General features: G+C 42.9%; 1 protein-coding gene across 1 annotated transcript in view; it reads left to right on the forward strand.

Annotated features, from left to right (window-relative positions):
* The window catches only part of AIFM3 (apoptosis inducing factor mitochondria associated 3), a 139,377-nt gene that overhangs the window by 55,572 nt on the left and 67,372 nt on the right, over nucleotides 1-16,433 (forward strand). Inside the window, exons 16-18 of the mRNA XM_044290988.1 lie at nucleotides 727-825; nucleotides 10,608-10,683; nucleotides 12,480-12,539. Of these exons, the coding sequence (XP_044146923.1) occupies nucleotides 727-825; nucleotides 10,608-10,683; nucleotides 12,480-12,539 (235 nt within the window). The remainder of the gene's footprint in view (nucleotides 1-726; nucleotides 826-10,607; nucleotides 10,684-12,479; nucleotides 12,540-16,433) is intronic.

Here is a 16,433-nt window from a genome sequence, read left to right on the forward strand (position 1 = left end):
CATATTAATCGCGATAACAAGAATAATGACGAATATTCGATTTCGACGAATATAAAACGAATATTCTATCGAATATTCGCGAATTTCGTCGAAATCGAATATGGCACCTGCCGCTCATCACTACTCCTCAGTGCGCCTGTGCCGGGTGTAGATGTGACGTCATCGGCGCGGAAATTTAAGTAGCCCCAAAAAAAAATAATGACTTTAGTGGGCTGACAGAAGCCCTTTAACAGCCTATCATTGACCTTTATGTTGTTACGTGTACTGATGGGGTTAGTTTTGGGAGCGCTGATTGTAGCGTTCCCATCCTTCTTTCCCCTCCTCCCAGCCAACTGTTACCTGGCCCTTCACTTCTTTCCTCCCACATGTTGCTGCACTTCTATATCGCGCTCTGTCTGATTAAACAGTGCTCATGTCATAGGACTTTGATTTTCTTCACTGCAGGTTTATTCTGCCAGACCTCGGACTTTGCCTCATTGCACTTAGTGGCCATTTCTGCGCATGTCTCTAGACTTAGGGTTTTCTATGAGAATGACTAACTATTCTCTATTACTAAGATTTCCTCCTGTAACTTCTAACCCTATAGGAAACTAGTAATAGAGACATTATTTTCTGATGTATAGAGAATAGTTCGTAATTCTCAGTAATTACTAAAGTAATTTTATTATTTCCTGGAGAACCCCTTTAAATCTGACTAATCTGACTAATCCCTCTTTTTTCAATCAGGTCGTATAGCAGCTCTGAACATGTTAGCTCAAGGTACAGAAATCAATACAATTCCTTATCTGTGGACTGCCATGTTTGGGAAGAGCATTCGCTATGCAGGTATAAAGATTTTTTTTGTAGTTGTATATTCTTATTACTTATATTACAGTAATTTATTCTTGATTATTAATATTTAGTAGGTATAGCTAAATATGAATAGTACAATATCGTTCTGAAAATTTTATTAATGTCATTACTACACTGCATTAATTTCCATGTGTAAAGTTGTAAAAACGAATGAATATAAGTGAAAAATGAATATAAGTGAAAATAACAACAAATGGAAAGTGAAAAATGTGAGTGGATTCTGTTCTGAAATAATCCTTAACCCCTTAGGGACCCATGACGTACCAGTACGGCATGGTTCCCGAGTCAGTAAGGACCCACGACGTACCGGTACGTCATGTGGTGTTCCGATCACCGCCGGCGGGCGGTGATCGGAACAAGGTGCCTGCTCAAATCGTGCGGGGGGGGGGGGGGGTTTGCGGCTTTTATCTGGTGCGGCGGTGGTTCCATCGGGTCCCCATGGGGCTGTGGGGGACACCCGATGGCATGGAAGGCAGAGCGATGCCTTCCTGAGGCATCTGCGCTGCCTTCCGGTGAAGCGCCTGTGAGATCCAGCCCCCTGGATCTCACATGCCCCGGAAGCTGTATGAGTAATACACACGGTATTACTCATACAGCCAATGTATTCCAATACAGAAGTATTGGAATGCATTGTAAAGGAATATACCCCCAAAAGTTCAAGTCCCAAAGTGGGACAAAAAATAAAGTGAAAAAAGTTGAAAAAATAAAGTGAAAAAAGTTGAAAAAATAAAGTTTTACCCCCCAGAAATTAAAAGTTTAAAGTAAAAATAAACAAAAACGTAATTTTCCCCAAATAAAGTTAAAAAAATTGGTAAAATATAGGGCTATAAACATATCACATGACCTAACCCCTCAGATGAATACCGTAAAAAAATAAAAACTGCTAAATAAACAATTTTTTTTGTCACCTTACATCACAAAAAGTACAACAGCAAGCGATCAAAAAGGCATTTGCCCACCAAAATAGTACCAATCTAATCGTCACCCCATCCCGCAAAAAATGAGCCCCTACCTGAGACAATCGCCCAAAAAATAAAAAAAACTATGGCTCAGAATATGGAGACACTAAAACATCATTTTTTTGGGTTTTAAAAAAGCTGTTATTGTGTAAAACTTACATAAATAAAAAAAAAGTACACATTTGGTATCGCCGCGTTCGTATCGACCGGCTCTAAAAAAATATAAAAATTGTGCTAAATAAACAATTTTTTGTCACCTTACATCACAAAAAGTGTAGTAGCAAGCGATCAAAAAGTCATATGCACCCCAAAATTGTGCCAATCAAACCGTCATCTCATCCCGCAAAAAATGAGACCCTACCTAAGGTAATCGGCCAAAAACTGAAAAAACTATGGCTCTCAGAATATGGAGACACTAAAACATGATATTTTTTTTGTTTCAAAAATGATATTATTGTGTAAAACTTACATAAATAAAAAAAAAGGATACATATTAGGTATCGCCGCGTCCGTATCGACCGGATCTATAAAAATATCACATGACCTAACCCCTCAGATGAACACCTAAAATTTTTTTAATAAAAACTGTGCTAAATAAACCATTATTTGTCACCTTACATCACAAAAAGTTTAATAGCAAGCGATCAAAAAGTCCCACGCACCTGAAAATAGTGCCAATAAAACCGTCATCTCATCTCTTTTTGCTTCAAAAATGAAATCATTGTGTAAAAAATAAGTATACATATTAGGTATCGCCGCATTCGTGACAACCTGGTCTATAAAAATATCACATGATCTAACCTGTCAGATGAATATTGTAAATAACAAAAAATAAAAACGGTGCCAAAACAGCTATTTCTTGTTATTTTGCCTCACAAAAAGTGTACTGTAGAGCAACCAAAAATCATATGTACCCTAAACTAGTACCAACAATACTGCCACCCTATCCCGTAGTTTCTAAAATGGGGCCACCTTTTTGGAGTTTCTACTCTAGGGGTGCATCAGGGGGGCTTCAAATGGAACATGGTGTCAAAAAAACTGTCCAGCAAAATCTGCCTTCCAAAAACCGTATGGCATTCCTTTCCTTCTGTGCCCTGCCGTGTCCCTGTACAGTAGTTTATGACCACATATGGGGTGTTTCTGTAAACTACTGAATCAGGGCCATAAATATTGATTTTGGTTTGGCTGTTAACCCTTGCTTTGTAACTGGGAAAAAAAATTATTAAAATGTAAAATCTGCCAAAAAAGGGAAATTTTGAAAATGTGTATCTCTATCTTCCATTAATTCTTGGTTAACAAAGTTAGTAAAATCAGTTTTGAATACCTTGAGGGGTGTAGTTTCTAGAATGGGTCATTTTTGGTGGTTTCTATTATTTAAGCCTCGCAAAGTGACTTCAGACCTGAACTGGTCCCTAAAAATTGGGTTTTTGAAAATTTCTGAAAAATTTCAAGATTCACTTCTTAACTTCTAAGCCTTGTAACATCCCCAAAAAATAAAATATCATTCCCAAAATGATCCAAACATGAACCATATAGGGAATGTAAAGTAATAACTATTTTTGGAGGTATTACTATGTATTATACAAGTAGAGAATTTTTGGTAAATTTGGTATTTTTTTATAAATAAAAATGATTTTGTTTAACTTTATTTTACCTATGTCATGAAGTACAATACCGTATTTTTCGCCCTATAAGACGCACCGGCCCATAAGACGCACCTAGGTTTTTAAGGAGGAAAAAATTTATAAAAAAAATTTGAACCAAAAAGTGTGCCTAATGGTGTTATGTGGGATCTGGGGATGGCACTGTTATGGGGGGTCGGTGGATGGCACTGTTATGGGGGGTCGGTGGATGGCATTGTTATGGAGATCTGTGGATGGCACTGTTATGGGGATCTGTGGATGGCACTGTTATGGGGGGTCCGTGGATGGCATTGTTATGGGGATCTGTGGATGGCACTGTTATGGGGGGTCTGTGGATGGCATTGTTATGGGGGTCTGTGGATGGCACGGTTATGGGGATCTGTGGATGGCACGGTTATGGGGATCTGTGGATGGCACGGTTATGGGGATCTGTGGATGGCACGGTTATGGGGATCTGTGGATGGCACGGTTATGGGGATCTGTGGATGGCACGGTTATGGGGATCTGTGGATGGCATTGTTATGGGGGGCACTGTGGATGGCACTGTTATGGGGGGCACTGTGGATGGCACTGTTATTGGGGACTGTGGATGGCACTGTTATGGGGGGCACTGTGGATGGCACTGTTATTGGGGACTGTGGATGGCACTGTTATGGGGGATCTGTTGATGACACACATAAATAGCATTTTACGCTATGTGTCATCCACAGACCCCCATAACAGTGCCATCCACAAATCCCCATAACAGTGCTATCCATAGAATGACCCCCAGTAGGGAGGAGGGGCCGGCATCTGGTTCTGTAATTACAGCGGGCCCGGTGCAGTCACTGTATTCTGCTACACCGGGCCCGCTCACTGTAGGAATCCTAACAGCAGACAATGCTGTATGCTGATTAAGGTACCGTAACAGTAGTCTTTTATGCAGCCTGTACTTACGATACTAACTTTCCGGCAGGCAGCAGGCAGGAGGCTGAGCTGGCAGGCGGGCGCTGAAAACGTAACTCACTATGTCACGTGCCAGCTCTCCCTTCTACATTCATAAAGTGGGCGGAGCCAGCGCGTGACATAGTGAGTTACGTTTTCAGCGCCTGCCCGCCAGCTCAGCCTCCTGCCTGCTGGCTGCCGGAAAGTTAGTATCGTAAGTACAGGCTGCATAAAAGACTACTGTTAGCATTGCCTGCAGTTAGGATTCCTACAGTGAGCGGGCCCGGTGTAGCAGAATACAGTGACTGCACCGGGCCCGCTGTAGTTACAGAGCTGGATGCCGGCCCCTCCTCCCTCATCCATGCCTACTAATACACCCGCCACCGCGCTGCGCAGCATGCGGTCGGCGGTATACAAACTGAAGTATTCGCCACATAAGACGCACTGCCTTTCCCCCTCCCCCCCAATTTTGGGGGGGAAAAGTGCGTCTTATACGGCGAAAAATACGGTATGTGACAAAAAAAACAATCTCAGAATGGCTTGGATAAGTGATAGCGTTTTAAAGTTATCAGCACTTAAAGTGACACTGGTCAGATTTGCAAAAAATGGCCAAGTCCAGAAGGTGAAATAGGGCCGAGTCCTTAAGGGGTTAAAGGCTATGTCCAAATATGCAACTGACTTTTTTTTATTGTCGCAATTCAACTAAAATCAATAAAGAAACAATCTTGCAATAGGTATAAAGAAAATGTTCTATTGTTTTGTGTATACAGCTCCTACATATGCAGAAGTATCTGTTACCATAGCAACAGACAACAAACGCTGTGTAGTCTGATTTTGCATTTATACTCTCTCTCTCATCTGTCTCATACCTCTTGTCAACCTTATTGTTAACCTATAAGTAGGGACTTTGTTTGTTTGTCTGTTACCATGGAGACACATTTGTCTGTTACCATGGAGATGGACAGATCTACAGAAATAAATGTTAACTATCACTGAGAAATATGTTACTAACACCTAACTCTTGATTAGTAGTATCTGCCACCATGATCAACCCTATTAAACAAGGCATGATATGAAGGGAAGCAGAAACAGGGAGGGTCACAAGTGAAGCTATATTCCAAATAGCTAAGCCAACCCTTTGTTGCGTTGAACACATAATTTACATTTAACAAAAATAAGAATTTCTCTGCATCAGTAATACCGATTAGAGATAAAAAGCTTATTTTAGTCACCATAATCAACCCTACCAGGCAGTCTGCTTGGTTTAATAGGGATGACCATGGTGATAGAAGCTCTTTAACCACCTCCCGACCGCTGTACGTGTATATGCGTCCGGGAGGTGGTTGCTTTACTCCTCCTGGACGCATATACGCGTCTTCTCGCGAGACGCGAGATTTCCTGTGAACGCGCGCGCACAGGCGCGCACGCTCACAGGAACGGAAGGTAAGCGAGTGGATCTCCAGCCTGCCAGCGGCGATCGCTCGCTGGCAGGCTGGAGATCCGAATTTTTTAACCCCTAACAGGTATATTAGACGCTGTTTTCATAACAGCGTCTAATATACCTCCTACCTGGTCCTCTGGTGGTCCCTTTTGTTAGGATCGACCACCAGAGGACTCAGGTAGGTCAGTACAGTCCCACCAAACACTACACTACACTACACCCCCCCCCCGTCACTTATTAACCCCTTATAAACCCCTGATCACCCATGATCACCCCATATAAACTCCCTAATCACCCCCCTGTCATTGATCACCGCCCTGTCATTGATCACCCCCCTGTCAGGCTCCGTTCAGACGTCCGTATGATTTTTACGGATCCACGGATACATGGATCGGATCCACAAAAAGCATACGGACGTCTGAATGGAGCCTTACAGGGGGGTGATCAATGACAGGCGGGTGATCACCCATATACACTCCCTGATCACCCCCTGTCATTGATCACCCCCCTGTCATTGATCACCCCCCTGTAAGGCTCCATTTAGACGTCCGCATGATTTTTACGGATCCGATCCATGTATCCATGGATCCGTAAAAATCATGCGGACGTCTGAATGGAGCCTTACAGGGGGGGTGATCAGTGACAGGGGGGTGATCACCCTGATTACCCTGATCACCCCCTGTCATTGATAACCCCCCTGTAAGGCTCCATTCAGACGTCCGCATGCGTTCTGTGGATCCGATCCATGTATCCATGGATCCGTAAAAAATCATGCGGATGTCTGAATGGAGCCTTACAGGGGGGGTGATCAGTGACAGGGGGGTGATCACCCTGATTACCCTGATCACCCCCTGTCATTGATAACCCCCCTGTAAGGCTCCATTCAGACGTCCGCATGCGTTCTGTGGATCCGATCCATGTATCCATGGATCCGTAAAAAATCATGCGGATGTCTGAATGGAGCCTTACAGGGGGGGTGATCAATGACAGGGGGGTGATCAGGGAGTCTATATGGGTGATCACCCCCCTGTCATTGATCACCCCCCGGTAAGGCTCCATTCAGACATTTTTTTTGGCACAAGTTAGCGGAAATTTTTTGTTTGTTTTTGTTTTTGTTTTTTCTTACAAAGTCTCATATTCCACTAACTTGTGTCAAAAAATAAAATCTCACATGGACGCACCATACCCCTCACAGAATCCAAATGCGTAAACATTTTTAGACATTTATATTCCAGACTTCTTCTCACGCTTTAGGGCCCCTAAAAAGCCAGGGCAGTATAAATACCCCACATGTGACCCCATTTCGGAAAGAAGACACCCCAAGGTATTCCGTGAGGGGCATATTGAGTCCATGAAAGATTGAAATTTTTGTCCTAAGTTAGCGGAAAGTGAGACTTTGTGAGAAAAAAATAAAAAATCAATATCCGCTAACTTATGCAAAAAAAATAAAAATTCTAGGAACTCGCCAGGCCCCTCATTGAATACCTTGGGGTGTCTTCTTTCCAAAGTGGGGTCACATGTGGGGTATTTATACTGCCCTGGCTTTTTAGGGGCCCGAAAGTGTGAGAAGAAGTCTGGGATCCAAATGTCTAAAAATGCCCTCCTAAAAGGAATTTGGGCCCCTTTGCGCATCTAGGCTGCAAAAAAGTGTCACACATGTGGTATCGCCGTACTCAGGAGAAGTTGGGGAATGTGTTTTGGGGTGTCATTTTACATATACCCATGCTGGGTGAGAGAAATATCTTGGTCAAATGCCAACTTTGTATAAAAAAATGGGAAAAGTTGTCTTTTGCCAAGATATTTCTCTCACCCAGCATGGGTATATGTAAAATGACCCCCCAAAACACATTGCCCAACTTCTCCTGAGTACGGCGATACCACATGTGTGACACTTTTTTGCAGCCAAGGTGGGCAAAGGGGCACCTTTCGGATTTCGCAGGCCATTTTTTACACATTTTGATTGCAAGGTACTTCTTACACATTTGGGCCCCTAAATTGCTAGGGCAGTATAACTACGCCACAAGTGACCCCATTTTGGAAAGAAGACACCCCAAGGTATTCCGTGGGGGGCACGGCGAGTTCCTAGAATTTTTTATTTTTTGTCACAATTTAGCGGAAAATGATGATTTTTCTTTTTTTTTCTTTTTTCCTTACAAAGTCTCATATTCCACTAACTTGCGACAAAAAATAAAAAATTCTAGGAACTCGCCATGCCCCTCACGGAATACCTTGGGGTGTCTTCTTTCCAAAATGGGGTCACTTGTGGCGTAGTTATACTGCCCTGGCAATTTAGGGGCCCAAATGTGTGAGAAGAACTTTGCAATAAAAATGTGTAAAAAATGCCCTGCAAAATCCGAAAGGTGCACTTTGGAATATGTGCCCCTTTGCCCACCTTGGCAGCAAAAAAGTGTGACACATCTGGTATCGCCGTACTCAGGAGAAGTTGGGCAATGTGTTTTGGGGTGTCATTTTACATATACCCATGCTGGGTGAGAAAAATATCTTGGTCAAATGCCAACTTTGTATAAAAAAATGGGAAAAGTTGTCTTTTGCCAAGATATTTCTCTCACCCAGCATGGGTATATGTAAAATGACACCCCAAATCACATTCCCCAACTTCTCCTGAGTACGGCGATACCAGATGTGTGACACTTTTTTGATGCCAAGGTGGGCAAAGGGGCACATATTCCAAAGTGCACCTTTCGGATTTCACCGGTCATTTTTTACAGATTATGATTGCAAAGTACTTCTCACACATATGGGCCCCTAAATTGCCAGGGCAGTATAACTACGCCACAAGTGACCCCATTTTGGAAAGAAGACACCCCAAGGTATTCCGTGAGGGGCATGGCGAGTTCCTAGAATTTTTTATTTTTTGTCGCAAGTTAGTGGAATATGAGACTTTGTAAGGAAAAAAGAGGAAAAAAAAAAAATCATCATTTTCCGCTAACTTGTGACAAAAAATAAAAAATTCTAGGAACTCGCCATGCCCCTCACGGAATACCTTGGGGTGTCTTCTTTCCAAAATGGGGTCACTTGTGGCGTAGTTATACTGCCCTGGCAATTTAGGGGCCCAAATGTGTGAGAAGAACTTTGCAATCAAAATGTGTAAAAAATGACCGGTGAAATCCAAAAGGTGCACTTTGGAATATGCGCCCCTTTGCCCACCTTGGCAGCAAAAAAGTGTCACACATCTGGTATCGCCGTACTCAGGAGAAGTTGGGGAATGTGTTTTGGGGGGTCATTTTACATATACCCATGCTGGATGAGAGAAATATCTTGGCAAAAGACAACTTTTCCCATTTTTTTATACAAAGTTGGCATTTGACCAAGATATTTTTCTCACCCAGCATGGGTATATGTAAAATGACACCCCAAAACACATTCCCCAACTTCTCCTGAGTACGGCGATACCAGATGTGTCCACTTTTTTGCTGCCAAGGTGGGCAAAGGGGCGCATATTCCAAAGTGCACCTTTTGGATTTCACCGGTCATTTTTTACACATTTTGATTGCAAAGTTCTTCTCACACATTTGGGCCCCTAAATTGCCAGGGCAGTATAACTACCCCACAAGTGACCCCATTTTGGAAAGAAGACACCCCAAGGTATTCTGTGAGGGGCATGGTGAGTTCCTAGAATTTTTTATTTTTTGTCGCAAGTTAGTGGAATATGAGACTTTGTAAGAAAAAATAAAAAAAATAAAATCATCATCATTTTCCGCTAACTTGTGACAAAAAATAAAAAGTTCTATGAACTCACTATGCCCATCAGCGAATACCTTAGGGTGTCTACTTTCCGAAATGGGGTCATTTGTGGGGTTTTTCTACTGTTTGGGCATTGTAGAACCTCAGGAAACATGACAGGTGCTCAGAAAGTCAGAGCTGTTTCAAAAAGCGGAAATTCACATTTTTGTACCATAGTTTGTAAATGCTATAACTTTTACCCAAACCATTTTTTTTTTTGCCCAAACATTTTTTTTTTTATCAAAGACATGTAGAACAATAAATTTGGCGAAAAATTTATATATGGATGTCGTTTTTTTTGCAAAATTTTACAGCTGAAAGTGAAAAATGTCATTTTTTTCGTTACATTTTGATTAATAACAAAAAAAGTAAAAATGCCAGCAGCAATGAAATACCACCAAATGAAAGCTCCATTAGTGAGAAGAAAAGGAGGTAAAATTAATTTGGGTGGTAAGTTGCATGACCGAGCGATAAACGGTGAAAGTAGTGTAGTGCCGAAGTGTAAAAAGTGCTCTGGTCATGAAGGGGGTTTCACCTAGCGGGGCTGAAGTGGTTAAGATATTGCAATAAAAAAGGGACAGTAGGTAACAAATACAGCCAATACATACAGCTTAAAGGGCATCTGTCACTAGATTTGTACCTATGAAACTGGCTGACCTGTTACATGTGCACTTGGCAGCTGAAGGCATCTGTGTTAGTTCCATGTTCAAATGTGTACTGAGAATTTTTTTTATTATATGCAAATGAGCCTCTAGGAGCAATGGGGGTGTTGCCGTTACACCTAGAGGCTCTCTCTCATTTGCATATATTAAAAATTAATTTTTCTCAGCAATGCAGTCACATATGAACATCGGACTAAACACAGATACCTTTAGCTGCCAAGCACACATGCAACAGGTTAGCCAGTGCCATAGGTACAAATCTGCTGACAGATGCCCTTTAAAAATGTGAGTGACTCACCATTACCATGAGCAGGATGCCAATCACAGATGAGATGACATGTTCTAGTAACAGATAAACACTCAAAATACCTCCTTTTTTCAGGTAACGGGGAAGGATTTGATGATGTTATCATTCAAGGAGATATTGAAGAGTTAAAATTTGTGGCATTTTACACACGGTATGCAAACTAGTTTTTATATTGTAACTAATGTTTTTGCGTAATATATTTTTATAAAAAAATGTTAAATTGGTTCAGACACATACACAAAGGTTCACTGTCACAAAAGTTCTGAGATAAATAAATACATATGTCACTTGCAGTTTTAAACAATTAAGTATATGTAAAGTATAAAAAATTTTTAAAAAAAAAGCAAAAACATCACATCAGCATCTCAATGGAGACCGTATTCCTCTGGAGAAGACTTTTAAATAGAAGCAGTATTCCTCTGAAGTGGACCTCACACCCATGACTTCTGTTGGATAGTCATAGTTTTTCAAGTGGCAGCTTTCCAAACAGTTGCACGGTCCCATTGACCTGTGTGCAGAATTTATAGTGGCACAAGTGTCCTTGTATGGAATTTAGCTTTGTCCTATTTTTTAAATTGTATTTTCTTTATAAAAACCCTTGAAGTGATGGACAGGGTAGATTGGCATATACACTATGTGGACACCTACATATTATACTTACAGGAGCTTTTATGACCTCCCATCCATCCTCCTTTTGAAGCTAAAACAGCATCCACTCTTGTGGGAAGACTTTCTACAAGATTTTGTAGTTTGTGTGAATTTTTGCCCATTCATCCAGAATAGCATTTATGAGGTCAGACACTGATGTTGAATGAGAGGGCCTTACTTGCAATCTCCATTGTAGTTCATCTCAAGGATATTTGATGGGGTTGAGGTCAGGGCTTAATGTGGGCCATTGAAGTTCTTCCACACCAAACTCCTCCAACCATGTCTTTATGGACATTACTTTTTGCACCGAGGCACAATCATGCTAGAACAAAAAAGGGCCTTGCCAAACTGTTCCACTCAAACTAAGTGGCCTAGCCCAGCCCAATAGAAACAACCCCATAACATCATCCCTCCTCCACCAAACTTTACAGTTGACACAATGCAGTCAGGCAGCTAACATTCTCCTTGCATTCGCCAAACACAGACTTGTCCATCTGACAGAGAAATGTGATCCATGACTCTGAAGAACACATTTCCACTGCTTGAAAGTCCAGTGGCAGCATGCTTTTTTACACCTCCCTATCTGACTCTTGGCATTGAACTTGGTGATGTAAGGCTTTCACGCAGTTGCTTGGCCACGGAAACTCAACTCCGTTTTTGTGCTGATGTTAATGCCAGATGAGGTTTTGGAATTCTACAATCATTCAGACTTTTATGCATTATGCTTCTTGACCCTGCACTATGTGGTCTGCCACTTGGTGGCTGTGTTTCTGTGGTACCTAACCACTTCCACATTGCAATAATACCACTCACAGTTGATGATGGAATATCTAGGAGAGAAGAAATTTCATGAATTGCTGGATTTCATACACCTGTGGCAATGAGAGTGGATGCAACCCCTGAATTCACCGATGAAGAGGTGTGTCCCAAAACTTTTGTCCATACAGTGTATGTTTTATTGAAATCTACTGGTCTTTTCTCACTAAGTAGAAATTATTTTTTATATGTTTTCATTATCCCCTTTGCAATTTAATCCAGCACACAGTGCACATTTTCAGGTCCAGATGGATCATACACCTGAAAACCTAGCTGACCTGCTTCATGGTGTTTTTTCATAATTCTCATAAATATATCCAAAGAGATAGGAGTGGATATTTATAATAATTACTCTAAGTTTATTTTGAACTGTTTTTGTACTGTCCTACTCAAAATACCACTCAAAAAGTGGTGCATGAGCACTGGTTCTTACCTAAACTTGTAAAATGTTTGTGTAAAGATATACATTATTTTACTATTTAGGAGGTCCACAAGGCGCTTGTATTCCAATAGTAAGATGACATCCCTCGTAGATCAATGGAGGTAATACTTAGGAACGCTCACATCTCCAGGTTGAAGGTTACGCTCTCTGGTTTCTCATAGACTAAACAACAGAGTTAACAACTTGCCTTTATTGTGTCAGTGTTATCCAACATATATGTTGGACTACAAGTCAAATTCGTATAATTAAAAAGTGGCAAGGTAAAGTGTTCATCTAGGATTACAAAAAGAGGTCAGGTTTGTTTCTGAAACAACACCACTCTTGTCCTTGGACATTGGTATTGCAGCTCAATCTTATATACTTGAATAGGAAGAAATATTCTTATCTTCAATTCGAGACAGAGCAAATGGACGAAAGTGGCTGCTTCTAAAAAAAAATATAGCCCTAATTATTTTAATCGTAGTCAAATTTTTGGTGAGTTTAAATGTTTAACCTCCTCTAACACTCTTTCATAATCAAAACTACCTGCATTTCATTCCTTTGCCGTGCTGGTGCAATGTAATTACAAATGCTCATCCAATTCACTTGAATTTGCTCACACGACAGCCACTACCCCTTTAAACAGCTGACTGTTGGGGGTACCGGAAATATTGTAGGACTGCACAATCCCTTTAAGTGTTGTAGCCTACTCAAAATCATAAACACATACATTATGACAGCTGAGATTTGTGGTGCTATTTGCTAGGATGTTTATACTGCATATCCTGAAGACATGACCAGTTGGTTCTCCTTGGGAACTGGTTTGAGAAACAGTGGCTTAAGGATAGAGAGTGAGTAGGTTAAATGGAGACAGGCTTTAAAGTGTACCTACATCTTTGAAAAAAAGTTTGCATGATGGATGGATCTTTGTACAATCATAACTGTGAAGAAACATGTTTTTCTGGGCTTCCCTAATGCCTCTTTCAGCTATATTATTCCCTGTTTCAGCTGCACAGTGTAGGGATTTGCTCTGGTAGGCAGGGTAAGCGGACGCAATACAGAGGCAAGATCACGGTTGAAAAGCAAAAGTTTCTGTGTTTATTCACACAAAAAGGCAGAAAAGAAAATATAAACAAAGTCACCTTGGTTTAAACCCTGTTGTTCCATTCACACCTTGCTGCAGATACCGCAATAGAAGGTCAAGTCCTGGTGTTCACTTCACACCATGCTGCGGGTACCGCATAAAGAGTTCCAGACCTGGATGTCGTTCCCTTGTCCTTCCAGACAGGTCGCAGGCATGCATCCAGCTACAAGCCTCACACACAGACACAGCCTCAGCCTCAGCCTCAGATGCCAATACAGAGATTTCCACAGCTCAACTATCACCTGGAGGATCATTCCACCACCAGCTGAACGGCTGGATGGGTTTTTAAACCCCAGCCCAAAACGTGGCCTGGACGTGGGGAACAGCCACCCACCCTGCTCTTTGGCTGCTCCCAATAAGAACCGGCCCGGATCTGCTTTTCAGCCACACTAAGAAAAAACAGTGTCAGCGAGCACTAGCTGCCGCTGACACACAAAATAACCAGTTCCTATCTCACTGAGGCCAGGAACCTCGGTAACACGTACCTTCCGTCAATGACAGACCCTTGTGCCTTCCTACGTACCTTCCCCTTTGTTCAACCCTGAGGGAGTGAACACACGCCAGACAGTGTACTCGGGACAGGGCATCCTTGTTTCTATGTAACCGGCCTGCCATCTGTAGCCGACAGGATGCTCCTCCCTGTTGACTTCCTGAGACAGTACCACACCGAGGCCTACTTTGGAGGCATCAGTCTGTACCACAAATTCCCTCTTGAAGTCGGGCGTCACCAAAACTGGGGACCCACACAGAGCTGACTTCAAAGCGGAGAAAGCCTCTTCCGCTTGGTCATTCCAGCAGACTATCACGGACTTCCGTCCCTTTAAGAGCCCTGTCAATGGAGCCGCTAAAGTGGCAAAATGGGGGAAAAACCTCATGTAATCGCCCACCATTCCCAGGAAGGACTTTACTTGTCTAGAGGTGGCAAGTCGGGGCCAATTCCGTATCGCCTCTATTTTGCTTAAAACTTGGGGTTTAATGACTCCGCGCCCAATGACATACCCAAGGTATTTAGTCTCCTCTAACCCTATTGCACATTTCTTTGGGTTAGCTGTTAGTCCTGCCTTTTGAAGGGAGTCCACTATGGCCTGTACTTTGGGCAGGTGACTTTCCCGGTACTGTGAATGATAATATCGTCCAGGTAAGCCGAGGTGTACCACCGATGTGGGCGAAGTACAATATCCATAACACGTTGGAAAGTGGTGGGGGAAGCCATGCAGGCCAAAGGGTAACACCTTATACTGGTACAGCCCCTCTGGTGTAATAAAGGCAGTTTTCTCTTTGGCAGCCTCTGTCAAGGGTACCTGCCAGTACCCTTTGGTGAGGTCAAAACAGAAAATTTCCTGGCTTGGCCTATTTTCTCAATTAGTTCATCTACCCGAGGCATTGGATATACATCGAACTTTGATATTTCGTAACGTCCCGTCTGGCTTGGAAATTAAGACTATAGGACTGGCCCATTTACTTTTAGACTCCTCAATGACGTCCAGCCACAACATGAGCTGCACTTCCTCTGATATGGATTTTCGCTGAGCCTCGGGTACTCGGTATGGCTTTAACCGGATTTTTGCCTGAGGCTCAGTGACAATGTCATGTTGGATTACGGAAGTGCGTCCAGGGAGGTCTGAGAACACATCCGTGTTCCGACTAACGAACTCCCTGGTTTCTTGAGCCTGTTTAGAGGAGAGGCTGTCAGCAATTTTTACTGTGGCAACCGCTTCCCTTGCATCAGACATAGGAGCCTGAATCTTTTGTCCAAGAAAGCCCGGCCGCGGGCTGTCTTCCGTACAGGTTTCCCTATCCTTCAAAGGTTTTAGTAAATTAACATGGTAAACCTGTTTCGGCTATCTCCTCACCGGCTGGTGTACCTTGTAATTTACCTCTCCAATTTTCTCACGTACCTCATAGGGCCCCTGCCACCTGGCTAAGAACTTACTGTCCACTGTCGGCACCAGAACCAAAACCCGATCACCCGGGTTAAAGTTCCGGACCCGAGCCTGCCGATTATAGATCCGACTCTCTGCTCGCTGAGCGGCCTCCATGTGTTCCCTGACAAGAGGCAAAACAGTCTCTATCCGCTGTTGCATCTTGGTAACAGATTCCAGGACGCTTTTATGCGGAGTAGGTTGTTGTTCCCATGCCTCTTTGGCTACGTCCAACAAGCCACGAGGATGTCTGCCATATAGCAATTCGAAGGGCGAGAACCCAGTAGAGGCCTGGGGCACCTCTCGCACTGCGAACATGAGATAGGGCAGAAGAAGGTCCCAATCCTTTCCATCTTTGGTCACCACCCTTTTAACATGGTTTTTAGTGTTTTGTTAAATCCTTCAACCAGTCCATCCGTTTGTGGATGATACACGGACGTCTGTAACTGTTTAATACGCAGTAACTTGCAGAGTTTCCTCATGACCCTGGACATAAAAGGGGTCCCCTGATCAGTCAGGACCTCTTCAGGTAGCCCCACTCGGGAGAACATCTCCATTAGCTCTTTAGCTATAAGTTTCGCTGATGTATGTCGCAGTGGGACTGCCTCCGGGTACCGAGTAGCATAATCAAGGACAACCAAAATGTGTTGGTGTCTCCTAGTGGACTTTGACCTACTAGGTCCATAGAGGTTCGCTCAAACGCTACCTCAATGATTGGGAGGGGTACCAAGGGACTGCAAAAAAGGTGCTGGGGGCTAGTTGCCTGGCAGGTCGGGCAAGACTTACAGAACTCGTCCACCTCTTTAAGCACACTGGGCCAGTAAAACCGTTGTAGTATCCGGTCCTGTGTTTTCTGCATTCCCAGATGACCCCCGAGAACATGCTGGTGGGCTAACTCTAACACGAGTTTGCTATAAGCCTGGGGCACCACCAACTGTTCAACTGATTCA

The sequence above is a fragment of the Bufo gargarizans genome, chromosome 1 (genome assembly GCF_014858855.1).
Source record: "Bufo gargarizans isolate SCDJY-AF-19 chromosome 1, ASM1485885v1, whole genome shotgun sequence".
Lineage (NCBI taxonomy): Eukaryota > Metazoa > Chordata > Amphibia > Anura > Bufonidae > Bufo > Bufo gargarizans.